This window comes from Petromyzon marinus, chromosome 36 (genome assembly GCF_048934315.1).
Source record: "Petromyzon marinus isolate PM22_M1 ecotype Great Lakes invasive population chromosome 36, UKy_Petmar_22M1.pri1.0, whole genome shotgun sequence".
Lineage (NCBI taxonomy): Eukaryota > Metazoa > Chordata > Hyperoartia > Petromyzontiformes > Petromyzontidae > Petromyzon > Petromyzon marinus.
In genome coordinates, this window is record NC_133702.1 from 80216 (window position 1) to 94414 (window position 14199).

Sequence of the window (14199 nt, forward strand, 5' to 3'; positions counted from 1 at the left end):
TATATTTACGAGATGATGAATGTATGTGTAGGGGTGTCAGGGGAAGGATTCCCACCAACAGGAGGGTTGGTGGGACGGTGACAGGAGAAGGGGGAGGGGTAATCGAGGAGATATAAGGAGAGAACTGGCGGGAAGTGGGGGCCTGGGGTGGGAACGAGATTGAGAGATGGCTGGAGAGAGGTGTGGATGACAGAAGAGGAATAAACACCGAACCGCCTGCAACCCTTGTGTCGGCTCTCCTTTACATCTGGTGGCAGCGGTGGGATTCATAATGGCTATGAAGAAGAATCCCCGCGGAAGGGAGCCAACAGAGGAGGGAGCAGGGGCCAGGGATCCTCCACATCCAGGGCAACAAGGGGGCACGCTACCAGGAACAGCAGTAGGGGTCCCGGACCCCAGGGAGGACCCCATGGAGGACTGCATGGCCCGCGTGGAGAGGGCACTCCAGGAGCTGCTACGGCGGCTCCCTATGGGGGGCCCGCCGGCACCGGGACCCCCACTCCCACACGTACCATAGGAGGAGGGCCCACGGGACCTGGAGGCCGACCAGCCAGCCGGGCGGGAACCGCAACCAGCCTCGTCACGCTAGCCGCCGCCGCTCCCGCCAAAACCGCCAGGGCTAAACACCCAACACGGGGAGCAGGTGGCAGGACGGCCGCCCCGGCTTGGGGCCGTCGAGAAATTCGTGGCCGAAGGAGGGGATTGGGAGGCGTTTGTCCGCCGATTCAAGGCTGCCTTCCACGCCCTCGAGTGGTCAGACGAAGAGGCACTACGAGCGTTGCCATCCGTTCTGGACGACGATGCGCTCGCCTCTTACAACTCTCTTCCCTGACGCAGCAAGACAACGTTACAGGCGGCCTACGAGGCGTTGGGAGAAATCTACTGCCCAGCTGAGGGCGCCTTTAGACGGTTCCAGGACCGTCAGCGGGGGGCTCGAGAGTCCCCTTTAGCCTACAGGGATGCACTGCTCATGTTGGCGAGGAGGGCTTTCCCTCGCCTGGATGAAGAAGCGCTCGAGAACCTCGTGGTCGAGCACCTCATCGCCTACGCTTGCCAAGCCGGCGTTGTGATGCCGGTGGTGACGCTGGAGGAACGCACCTCGCTGTGGGCCGCCCGGATCCTACAAGCCCATGAACAGGTCATGGTCCGGGCGCTGCTCGTGGGCCAGGTGGCTGGCGCGGCGGGGGGAGCAGCCGGGTCGTTACCGCGACGCTATTGGGACCAGCGCTGCCAACCGCTGAACCTGCACCGTCGCCGCAGGCTGCCGATGTGGTAGCTGGGAGCGGACCTCCAGCGTCTGAGCCGGAGCCATCGCTGCGGGAGGTCTACGTGGCGATCCGGGGGCTGGCGGAGCAGAGAGACCAGGGGCGCGACTAGCCGCCGCACCGCTGGCAGCCGCCTCTACAGTACCGCGCCGAGCCACCCCGACGGAACGCCCCGTGGGTCTGCCACCGTTATGGTCGAGAGGGCCACGTGGCGAGGGGGTGCCGCACGGAGCCAGAGGCAGCCAATGCCACCTGGAACCCGCCTGGGCCAAACCCCGACAGCCACTAGGCAAGTGACGCCAGCCCGGAAATACACACGCCCGACGCCGCGACCTCACAGGGGGCTTCCTCGGGGTGGGCGCCGTCGGTGTCGGGCCCAGGGCTCAACCATCCTGGTCGAGGGAAGGAGATCGCGCCGGGGCCGGGGCTCGTGCCGGAGCTCGCACCGGGGCTCGCGCCAGGGCCGGGGACAATGCCGGGACTCGCGCCGGGGCTTGCGACTGGAGGTGGCGTCACGGCCGGAGGTGACGTCACTATTTACCGGCGACGCCGGGGAATCGCCAGGGGCAACGGTGCCGGGGCTTAGACAGCACACACAATTGCCGGTGCGCCGTGGAGCAGTTTCACGCACCGCCTCGCCCTCGCAACGCGGCGGAGGGAGACAGCACCAGGGGGGCCACACCATAAAGAGGGCCCACGCCCCCACGACAAAGGAAGGGGAGGGGAGAAGGGGTGGGCTTACGGGAAAGGGGGGGCTGCCCCACACCACCAGGGGGGCCCATCCTACATCACAAAAAGGGGGAAATTCGCACCACATGGGGAGCCAAGCCCGCACCCCAGGGGGAAGCCCACACCACGTATCAAGGGCGCATTCACCCTGCTGCAACACACTCAAAAGGGGGGAACCTCATCTTCAGCCCATCCACATCCATCCCCCGTCATCTCACCATGCACCGCAGGATAGTGAGCCGCCGCCTGGTCAGTGGCCGGACTCACAATGGAGGAAGCTGGCAAGGCGGGTGGTAGCAGCCACATCAGGAACCTCGGTCCTGGTCGGTGAAATCGCGGGAGTGTCGGCACGCATCTTGGTTGACATGGGGGCATCAGCCACGATCATCCCGAGCACCATGCACGAGATGCTGCCGGATAAAAACCGGCCTTTAGTTCCCGTCAAGACGACGTTCATTGCAGCAAATGGAGGCAGCATGGGCTTCCTGGGCCAGGTTGAAGCCCCGATACAGATTGGGCAGCTTTCGGTAGCAGGACCCATCCTTGTCTCAGCAACGTTGCACGTACCCTGCCTGTTGGGGACGGACTTTCTGCGGCGGATACCAATGAAAATCGATCTGGCCAATGGGTGGGTGGAAGTCCAGGGAACTCATCTCCTTTTCCTAAAGGCGGAGGGGGCCGGCCTGGGGGTACCCTACGTGCAGGCTCTAGTCAGCGAGTCTGTCTCCATTCCCCCGGCAGCCCAGATGCTGATTCTGCTGCGATATCGGTCCTCCCTCGTGACTGATCGGCCGGACTCACCCATCCTGGTGTCTCCGGCGTCAGCCGCCACGGATCGCCATGCACTGGTGGGGGCCGAAACCATTGTCCAGAGGAACCAGCATCTGTTCATTCAGGTGCTGAACACCTCTAACAGAGCAGCGACGGTGCAGGCGGGAACGTTTCTGGCCCACGTTAGTCCCTTGTCACTAGGAGCCCCCGGGATGGAGCCCAAGCTTGAAGGAAGCATCAGCCAGTCCGAGGACAGGGGGGCCGACTCGTGGATGGACCAGCTGGCGGGGCCTGAGCCGGGATAGCCGCCCGACCAGAAACACCAGCTGCACTCGTTATTGCATGAATTCTCGGACGTGTTCAGCCGGGGACCGTTCGACATAGGACGCATAAATCTGTCGCAGCACAGCATAAACACGGGAGACGCAGCACCCCTGCGCCAAAACACATATAGAATGAGCCTAATGGAAAAAGGGCACATTCAACAAGCAGTGCAGGAGATGCTGCGGGTCAACATAATTTCTCTATCCTTGAGCCCCTGGGGGGCACCGGTGGTCCTTGTCAAGAAGTCAGATGGGTCACTGAGATTCTGCGTGGACTTCCGACGCCTCAATGCCGTCACACTTGCCGACGCATATCCCCTACCACGTATCGACGACTCACTGGATGCACTGGCAGGAGCAACATTTTTCAGTACGCTGGATTTATTGTCCGGATTCTGGCAGGTCTCACTAGACGCGGACTCCCGGCCTAAAACAGCGTTCCGGACACCACAGGGCCTGTTCGAGTTCAACTGCCTGCCTATGGGCCTCCAGACTGCACCGGCGACGTTCCAACGCTTAATAGAGTTGGCCTTTGCAGGCCTGCAATGGAAAACGTGCCTCATCTACCTGTATGACGTCATTGTCTTCAGCCGATCATTCGAGGAACACATCGACCGATTACGTCAGGTATTCCTGCGGTTCCGGAACGCTCAAGCCGTTGAAGTGCCACCTTATGTAGTCGTCAGTATGCTACTTGGGCCATGTCGTCAGTGAGTCTGGAGTGGCTACAGACCCTGAAAAGACGGCCTCCGTGAGGGCCTGGGCTGTTCCCACGACGGTTCCAGAGGTTCGCAGGTTTGTGGGGTTCATGTCCTACTACCGCCGGTTTGTACCCAACTTCGCAACCATTGCGAAGCCCTTACACGTGTTGACGGCGAAGATCCAGAGGTTTTATTGGAGCCCTCTGGAAGAAGAGGCATTCCAGCAGCTGCGCTCACGTCTGACAGATGCACCACCATTGGCCTTTCCGGATTTTAGCCTCCCCTTTATCCTGGACACGGACACCAGTGATGCAGGCATCGGCAGTGTCTTGTCGCAAGTCCAGCACAGTCGGGAGGTGGTTATCGCCTACGGTAGTCACGTGCTTTCATCAGCGGAGCAGCGCTACTGCGTCAGTAGAGAACCGGGCGGACTGGTTAATTGATTTTGTTGTATTGGATTGTATGGTTGTGGGGGGTTAAGGACAGTCGTCACTGTCAGGGGGGGGAGGCTCGTGGGGAGACTTAAATGGGCCATGGGGTAGACAGAACCGAGGACTTTTTTTTTTCTCCGGGGGGGGGGGGTGATGTAGGGGTGTCAGGGGAAGGATTCCCACCAATAGGAGGGTTGGTGGGACGGTGACAGAAGGGGGAGGGGTAATCAAAGAGATATAAGGAGAGAACTGGTGGGGAGAGGGGGCCTGGGGTGGGAACGAGATTGAGAGACGGCTGGTGAGAGGTGTGGATGACAGAAGAGGAATAAACACCGAACCCCCTGCGATCCTTGTGTCGGCTCTCCTTTACATATGTAGCAGAGTCTATCGTACTATGGGTCTTAATGGTACATCAGGTTTGTGAATTTTTTATATCCCATAAAGTCTTGGTGGTTTTACGCCCTTGATTTGATCAGGTATTGCTCTTGCTTGGGAATTGATGACTTGGCAATGATTGCCGTTATTTTACGCTCCAAGGTGTTGGTTGGGTCTCGTCTAATTTGAAGGTAGGTACCTTCATCAAGCAAATCTTTGATTTAATATCGTAATCCTCTCGGAGCATCACAACAGTTGATTGGCCCTTATAAGCAGCAAGAATTTGGATATCTTTATTTGCTCTCAATTCTCTTAAAGCTATTGTCTCACTGAAATTAATGTGTTCTTGGAAATCTATTGTTCTCAATCATTTTGGCAACCTCATGCCTAGTAATCTCAGCTTGATTGTGGGAGATGTCTAACTGCTGATTCCACTTCAGCAATTATCTCTGACAGCGGAATTAGCCGATCTCAGAAAATCTCTTAAAATTTGCGATTTTTCTGCAGAGAGTTTGATCTCTGTCCCCACGGAAAACAGGAGCTGCCGACAATGATGGCGTGTGCCATGTGAAATTTCGTTCACCCACAAATTTGCTTGTGTTATTTGAAAGTGTCGATAATTTTTCAATTGCGTCAACACGAAATTTCGTAAACCGAACGTTCATAAATCAAGGGATACTTGTATATAATCTATTGTATAGTAGTGCAGTATATAATGTAGTGGAGTGTACAGTAATGTAGAATATTATGTCGTGCAGTATACAGTTGTGTAGTATAAAATATAGTGTAGATTATGTATTGTTGTGTATTGTAGTATAGAGTGTAATGTAGTGTAGTATATAATATGGTTTAGTGTACAGAAATGTAGAATATAATGTTGTATAGTGTATAGTTGTGTAGAGCAGTGTAGTATATAATGTATCTCTCTGTACAGGATCCACCCACGCTACAAGGAGAAGGTTGCCTCCCGTCTGCTGCTGGGTGCGATGGCCGTTGCCTACAATGACAGTTCCTCCATATTCCAGGGGCCCTTCCCAGAATCGGCCACTGTGAACCTCACAACCCAGACGCTTGTCATCAGATATGGACAGACGCTGAGCCACCGCAATGGCGGGTGGGGCGAATTTCAGGTCAGAGGTCATGTTCCATGATGCCATACGATACAATATCAATTATAGCATTATCAGTTTCCGATACCTTTGTTTTCATGTATCACTATATTTTGAATTTAATTATTTGTGTACTTTTCTCTACTTCCAGTACGAATACAGATTGTCTATTGTTCAACTGCAGTTCACTCCACATTATCCTGCTACGCGTTTTCTCATCATTGTATAATCATAATCTCTCCTCTTTCTCTCTCCTCTACTCTCCCTCCACCCATCTCCTCTCTGAACCACTACCCTCTTTTCCCCTCCCCTTCCCTCCTCTCCCCCTTCTCTCCCCCTTCTCTCTCATCTCTTCTTCATCACAGATCTGCTGTTCCAAAGTCCTCGGTCAGTGTCTCGACCGAGATTGGCACCAAGCCCCAATCCTCTCTGTACAAGCCCAGAGTGTCTTCCTCAACATCTCCACCTGCATCAACACCAGCAGGCCCGTGACGTCCGTCCGTTACGCTTGGTCCAACTGGCCGTGCGAACTCCACGCATGTGCTCTCTATGGAGTGGGGCCCACCGCACTACCAGCACCCCCCTTCATAAAGGCCGTGCCGTTGGCGTCGGAGGGGGTTTACATCGGCAGTATCGGGGGGGTTCCTAACGGCTGTGTTGATGGGGCCCATAATGGCCATGTTGGGGGGCTAATAATGGCCGCATTGGTGGGGTTCACAATGGTCATGTCGGTGGGTTTATGCCATGGCATCTAAGCTGTCCCTCCTCCGGTGGAGTTTGCGGGACCCCAGCTTGGGTCACCACCTTTCTCAGAGACCAAGACTGTAATACATATTGCTAGGTCAACACTACAGAGTATACCAGAATTAAATTCCACAATACCAGGACCAAATCTAAAAGGGAAATTTGTGATTGTGTGTCTTTTCAAAATGTTTAGCGTACTTTCCAACATGCAACAAACTTGAAATTTGCCATGTGGGTACTTTCTAGACTGTACTCCATGCAAAAAATTGTTAAATACACTTTTGTATTTTTTTTTGGGGGGGGGGTCAATAATGCATATATTTTTTGCACGGCAAGTGAGCAGCAGTGACGTCACATCTGGCATGTGACCCGTGTGCGGAAGCGAAACAGTGTGCCTGCTGATCGCGGGTAAAGTGAAATACAAATGTGTTGCAGGTCTAAGCCGTTCTTCGCGCAGCATTGCTTTATTATTTCAGTCATTTACTGCCGTACGCACCCTGAAAGTTGTGTGTCTGCAGCAAGCGCGTGTATGTGTACCTATGGTTAGCGCGCTGCGCTACGAACCCGGCGACCCGAGTTCGATTCCCGCTCACGGCCACCACCGGTGATGATTATTTTAACCGGTCCTGGGCATCCCCTAGGTCGACTCAGCCTCAAACGAGTAACTGGTGTGGTGTGTCAACATCACCACTGGGAAGACAAAGGCGGTCGGGAGTGGTGAATCCAAGTCCCGGTCGAAGCCGGGTCGTAAAGCTAGTGTCAGTATAAATAAATTCCTGTCGCCCGAACACATGCCAATATCCAGACATGTGGCAACTCTGTTAGGTGCGTGAGTGGGCAAGCAGTTTGTGGTTTACTGATTTGGTAAATAAATGAGTAGGTGGATGGCTGAGTGTGTAGCAGGTTTCATCCCCTTCCACAGATCACAACCAGAAATATTTATAACCAATACCCATAATCTTAAACCCTAACCCTCTAACCCAACCCATCCCTAACCTTAAGAGCTAACTCTAAAACGCTCTAACCTTAACACTAAACACAACACCTTACCCCTAACCACAAACCACTAAACATCAACCACTAAACCTCACACTTAACCATACACTCTAACCCAAACTCATGAACCCTAAATTAAGAGCACATAGTCCGACCTTATAATGAAAATGAAACAAAATTACATGGCTTAAAGACACTGACGCAATTGTTAGTAAAGAATTTACTACAGAGTTCACAGTAAATTCCATAAAACATTTGGATAAATTAGATTGTCAAATCTTCTTTGGTTCTTTTGGTAAAGTCACGTAGAATGAGAATAAAATAATAAATTGATAAAATAAAATAACACAATAATATTCTCACGACGTTTCGGCCACAACACAAGCGGCCTTCATCAGGTGAAGGGGCGAGACTGTCTGGTAGGACAGCGCACTCCAGCGCTGTCCTACCAGATAGTCTTGCCCCTTCACCTGATGAAGGCCGCTTGTGTTGTGGCCGAAACGTCGTGAGAATATTATTGTGTTATTTTATTTTATCAATTTATTATTTTATTCTCATTCTACGTGACTTTACCGAAAGAACCAAAGAAGATGAATCATTGCAGTCACGAAAGCTTTAAATCGAAACTTAGATTGTCAAAGTTAGTTTCACAGCGATGTCACATTCATAATCGTCAGAAAGGTGAGAAGTGTTAATGCATGGCTGGGTTCACATGGAGGGGTCATCTTTGGTTCCAGGACATCTTCAAGAGTTGGGTGACTGCACCCTGCCCCTGTCTCTCCCACACAACGAGGCAATGCCGAGAGAAGATGGATTTCATTTGTTACACATTACCCGCTATGACGTACGGATCAAAAACATGGACACTCGTATAGGAAATGGAACAAAAACTGAAGGGTGCACAGACGTATGGGGAGGTGTGCCTCCTCAGAATTACACTGAGAGAAAGGAGAGGGAAACGTGGAATAGAGAAAACACCTAAGGTTAGAGACATCACGTCAACTGTTATGAGAAGCAAATGGGCTTGGGCAGGATTCGTCACGGCCGGAAAAGAAGATGTCCTGTGGTCGACACTGGTAAAGAAATGGCAGCCAAAGGAGGGACACCTATCTTGGAGATGGAGCATTTTAAACTGACATGTATACTCGGAGCTAGATGGATCGTTGCATTGCCAGGCAGTGGCACACGGCACTGGATTTGGGAGCCCCTCATCCAGCAGTGGACTGACAATGCCTGATTATATGTTTTGTGTGTCTGCACCTACAGTGAGGGAAAAAAGTATTTGATCCCCTGCTGATTTTGTACGTTTCCCCACTGACAAAGAAATGATCAGTCTATAATTTTAATGATAGGTTTATTTGAACAGTTAGAGACAGAATAACATAAAAAAATCCAGAAAAACGCATGTCAAAAATGTTATAAATTGATTTGCATTTTAATGAGGGAAATAGGTATTTGACCCCCTCTCAATCAGAAAGATTTCTGGCTCCCAGGTGTCTTTTATACAGGTAACGAGCTGAGATTAGGAGCACACTCTTAAAGGGAGTACTCCTAATCTCAGCTTGTTATCTGTATAAAAGACACCTGTCCACAGAAGCAATCAATCAATCAGATTCCAAACTCTCCACCATGGCCAAGACCAAAAAGCTCTCCAAGGATATCAGGGACAAGATTGTAGACCTACACAAGGCTGGAATGGGCTACAAGACCATTGCCAAACAGCTCGGTGAGAAGGTGACAACAGTTGGTGCGATTATTCGCAAATGGAAGAAACACAAAATAACTGTCAATCCCCCTCGGCCTGGGGCTCCATGCAAGATCTCACCTCGTGGAGTTGCAATGATCATGAGAACGGTGAGGAATCAGCCCAGAACTACACGGGAGGATCTTGTCAATGATCTCAAGGCAGCTGGGACCATAGTCACCAAGAAAACAATTGGTAACACACTATGCCGTGAAGGACTGAAATCATGCAGCGCCCGCAAGATCCCCCTGCTCAAGAAAGAAGATATACATGCCCGTCTGACGTTTGGCAATGAACATCTGAATGATTCAGAGGACAACTGGGTGAAAGTGTTGTGGTCAGATGAGACCAAAATGGAGCTCTTTGGCATCAAAGAGCTCCTATGACCCCAAGAACACCATCCCCACCGTCAAACATGGAGGTGGAAACATTATGCTTTGGGGGTGTATTTCTGCTAAGGGGACAAGACAACTTCACCGCATCAAAGGGACGATGGACGGGGCCATGTACCGTCAAATCTTGGGTGAGAACCTCCTTCCCTCAGCCAGGACATTTAAAATGGGTCGTGGATGGGTATTCCAGCATGACAATGACCCAAAACACACGGCCAAGGCAACAAAGGATTGGCTCAAGAAGAAGCACATTAAGGTCCTGGAGTGGCCTAGCCAGTCTCCAGACCTTAATCCCATAGAAAATCTGTGGAGGGAGCTGAAGGTTCGAGTTGCCAAACGTCAGCCTCGAAACCTTAATGACTTGGAGAATATCTGCAAAGAGGAGTGGGACAAAATCCCGCCTGAGATGTGTGCAAATCTGGTGGCCAACTACAAGAAACGTCTGACCTCTGTAATTGCCAACAAGGGTATTGCCACCAAGTACTAAGTCATGTTTTGCAGAGGGGTCAAATACTTATTTCCCTCATTAAAATGCAAATCAATTTATAACATTTTTGACATGCGTTTTTCTGGATTTTTGTTGTTATTCTGTCTCTCACTGTTCAAATAAACCTACCATTAAAATTATAGACTGATCATTTCTTTGTCAGTGGGCAAACGTACAAAATCAGCAGGGGATCAAATACTTGTTTCCCTCACTGTAGCCTCATACAAACATCGGAGTGTGTATACAATGTGTATGTCATGTATAGTAGCTTCTAGGTTTGATTGAGTCGACCGAGAAGTTGCCCAGTCCCACACATCATTCAAAGAGCAGTGCTGAGAATGCAGTGACGCGATCATTGGAGAAGCTGTCCATGACGGACCTCGATGACATCAAAGCAAAGATCAAGGATCTGCAAAGGAAACGCCATCAAAAAGTGAGAGTGAGGGTGGAGGTGAAATTGGTATTGGTGATGATGATGGTGTATGTATGTTGAACTTTTTTGCACTGTATGTAGCCAACCGTGCTAATCCGTGGTAATTATGGTGATGGCGATTATGGTGATGACGATGGTGGTGGTGATGTTGATGTTAGTGGTGGTGAATGTGATAGTTATGGTGGTGATGATGATGATGCTGATAATGATGGTGGTGTTGGTTATGATGGTAGTAGTGATGGAGGTGGTAATAGAAATGGTGATTGATGGTAGTGACGGGTTTATTGATGATGATGATGATAATTTCACCTTCATCCAAATTGTCGTAGATGTCAGAGTCCCTGCAATAAAAAACAGGAAGGCCAGTTTGTACTTGTCCATAACGCCCAATCCCACAGAGAGTTTGCTTGTCTGACTCCCCTTCAATCTCAGTGAGTATCTCCTTGTCTGACTCCCCTTCAATCCCAGTGAGTATCTCCTTGTCTGACTCCCCTTCAACCCCACAGACAGTTTCCTTGTCTGACTCCCCTTCAATCCCACTGAGTATCTCCTTGTCTGACTCCCCTTCAATCCCAGTGAGTATCTCCTTGTCTGACTGCCCTTCAATCCCAGTGAGTATCTCCTTGTCTGACTCCCCTTCAACCCCAGTGAGTGTCTCCTTGTCTGACTCCCCTTCAATCCCACTGAGTATCTCCTTGTCTGACTCCCCTTCAATCCCAGTGAGTATCTCCTTGTATGACTCCCCTTCCACCCCAGTGTCTCCTTGTCTGACTCCCCTTCAATCCCACTGAGTATCTCCTTGTCTGACTCCCCTTCAATCCCAGTGAGTGTCTCCTTATCTGACTCCCCTTCAATCCCAGTGAGTGTCTCCTTGTCTGACTCCCCTTCAATCCCAGTGAGTATCTCCTTGTCTGACTCCCCTTCAATCCCAGTGAGTATCTCCTTGCCTGACTCCCCTTCAATCCCAGTGAGTATCTCCTTGTCTGACTCCCCTTCAATCCCAGTGAGTATCTCCTTGTCTGACTCCCCTTCAATCCCAGTGAGAGTGTCACCTTGTCTGACTCCCCTTCAATCCCAGTGAGTATCTCCTTGTCTGACTCCTATTCAATCCCAGTGAGTATCTCCTTGTCTGACTCCCCTTCAACCCCAGTGAGTGTCTCCTTGTCTGACTCCCCTTCAATCCCACTGAGTATCTCTTTGTCTGACTCCCCTTCAATCCCAGTGAGTATCTCCTTGTCTGACTCCCCTTCCACCCCAGTGTCTCCTTGTCTGACTCCCCTTCAATCCCACTGAGTATCTCCTTGTCTGACTCCCCTTCAATCCCAGTGAGTGTCTCCTTATCTGACTCGCCTTCAATCCCAGTGAGTGTCTCCTTGTCTGACTCCCCTTCAATCCCAGTGAGAGTGTCTCCTTGTCTGTCTCCCCTTCAATCCCAGTGAGTATCTCCTTGTCTGAATCCCCTTCAATCCCAGTGAGTATCTCCTTGTCTGACTCCCCTTCAATCCCAGTGAGTATCTCCTTGTCTGACTCCCCTTCAATCCCAGTGAGTATCTCCTTGTCTGACTCCCCTTCAATCCCAGTGAGAGTGTCTCCTTGTCTGACTCCCCTTCAATCCCACTGAGTATCTCCTTGTCTGACTCCCTTTCAATCCCAGTGAGTATCTCCTTGTCTGACTCCCCTTCAATCTCAGTGAGTATCTCCTTGTCTGACTCCCCTTCAATCCCAGTGAGTATCTCCTTGTCTGACTCCCCTTCAACCCCACAGAGAGTTTCCTTGTCTGACTCCCCTTCAATCCCACTGAGTATCTCCTTGTCTGACTCCCCTTCAATCCCAGTGAGTATCTCCTTGTCTGACTCCCCTTCAATCCCAGTGAGTATCTCCTTGTCTGACTCCCCTTCAACCCCAGTGAGTGTCTCCTTGTCTGACTCCCCTTCAATCCCACTGAGTATCTCCTTGTCTGACTCCCCTTCAATCCCAGTGAGTATCTCCTTGTATGACTCCCCTTCCACCCCAGTGTCTCCTTGTCTGACTCCCCTTCAATCCCACTGAGTATCTCCTTGTCTGACTCCCCTTCAATCCCAGTGAGTGTCTCCTTATCTGACTCCCCTTCAATCCCAGTGAGTGTCTCCTTGTCTGACTCCCCTTCAATCCCAGTGAGAGTGTCTCCTTGTCTGTCTCCCCTTCAATCCCAGTGAGTATCTCCTTGTCTGACTCCCCTTCAATCCCAGTGAGTATCTCCTTGTCTGACTCCCCTTCAATCCCAGTGAGTATCTCCTTGTCTGACTCCCCTTCAATCCCAGTGAGTATCTCCTTGTCTGACTCCCCTTCAATCCCAGTGAGAGTGTCTCCTTGTCTGACTCCCCTTCAATCCCAGTGAGTATCTCCTTGTCTGACTCCTATTCAATCCCAGTGAGTATCTCCTTGTCTGACTCCCCTTCAACCCCAGTGAGTGTCTCCTTGTCTGACTCCCCTTCAATCCCACTGAGTATCTCCTTGTCTGACTCCCCTTCAATCCCAGTGAGTATCTCCTTGTCTGACTCCCCTTCCACCCCAGTGTCTCCTTGTCTGACTCCCCTTCAATCCCACTGAGTATCTCCTTGTCTGACTCCCCTTCAATCCCAGTGAGTGTCTCCTTATCTGACTCCCCTTCAATCCCAGTGAGTGTCTCCTTGTCTGACTCCCCTTTAATCCCAGTGAGAGTGTCTCCTTGTCTGTCTCCCCTTCAATCCCAGTGAGTATCTCCTTGTCTGAATCCCCTTCAATCCCAGTGAGTATCTCCTTGTCTGACTCCCCTTCAATCCCAGTGAGTATCTCCTTGTCTGACTCCCCTTCAATCCCAGTGAGTATCTCCTTGTCTGACTCCCCTTCAATTCCAGTGAGTGTGTCTCCTTGTCTGTCTCCCCTTCAATCCCAGTGAGTATCTCCTTGTCTGACTCCCCTTCAATCCCAGTGAGTATCTCCTTGTCTGACTCCCCTTCAATCCCAGTGAGTATCTCCTTGTCTGACTCCCCTTCAATCCCAGTGAGAGTGTCTCCTTGTCTGACTCCCCTTCAATCCCAGTGAGTGTCTCCTTGTCTGACTCCCCTTCAATCCCAGTGAAAGTGTCTCCTTGTCTGTCTCCCCTTCAATCCCAGTGAGTATCTCCTTGTCTGACTCCCTTTCAATCCCAGTGAGTATCTCCTTGTCTGACTCCCCTTCAATCCCAGTGAGTATCTCCTTGTCTGACTCCCCTTCAATCCCAGTGAGTATCTCCTTGTCTGACTCCCTTTCAATCCCAGTGAGAGTGTCTCCTTGTCTGACTCCCCTTCAATCCCAGTGAGTATCTCCTTGTCTGACTCCCATTCAATCCCAGTGAGTATCTCCTTGTCTGACTCCCCTTCAACCCCAGTGAGTGTCTCCTTGTCTGACTCCCCTTCAATCCCACTGAGTATCTCCTTGTCTGACTCCCCTTCAATCCCAGTGAGTATCTCCTTGTCTGACTCCCCTTCCACCCCAGTGTCTCCTTGTCTGACTCCCCTTCAATCCCACTGAGTATCTACTTGTCTGACTCCCCTTCAATCCCAGTGAGTGTCTCCTTATCTGACTCCCCTTCAATCCCAGTGAGTGTCTCCTTGTCTGACTCCCCTTCAATCCCAGTGAGAGTGTCTCCTTGTCTGTCTCCCCTTCAATCCCAGTGAGTATCTCCTTGTCTGAATCCCC

General features: G+C 51.1%; 2 protein-coding genes across 5 annotated transcripts in view; one reads left to right on the forward strand and one right to left on the reverse strand.

Annotated features, from left to right (window-relative positions):
• Window positions 1-7529, forward strand: part of LOC116949462 (sialate O-acetylesterase-like) — a 33375-nt gene extending 25846 nt beyond the window's left edge. For both annotated transcript variants that reach the window (XM_032966835.2, XM_032966834.2), the window contains exons 10-11: window positions 5530-5725; window positions 6070-7529. In XM_032966835.2, coding sequence (XP_032822726.2) covers window positions 5530-5725; window positions 6070-6459 — 586 coding nt within the window. In that variant the 3' untranslated portion in view covers window positions 6460-7529. The remainder of the gene's footprint in view (window positions 1-5529; window positions 5726-6069) is intronic.
• A 120-nt stretch (window positions 7530-7649) lies between these two features.
• The window catches only part of LOC116949460 (uncharacterized), a 52455-nt gene continuing 45905 nt past the window's right edge, over window positions 7650-14199 (reverse strand). For all 3 annotated transcript variants that reach the window (XM_032966832.2, XM_032966833.2, XM_032966831.2), the window contains exons 19-20: window positions 10810-10841; window positions 7650-10476 (exon numbers count right to left, since the gene is read on the reverse strand). In XM_032966832.2, the coding sequence (XP_032822723.2) occupies window positions 10469-10476; window positions 10810-10841 (40 nt within the window). In that variant the 3' untranslated portion in view covers window positions 7650-10468. The remainder of the gene's footprint in view (window positions 10477-10809; window positions 10842-14199) is intronic.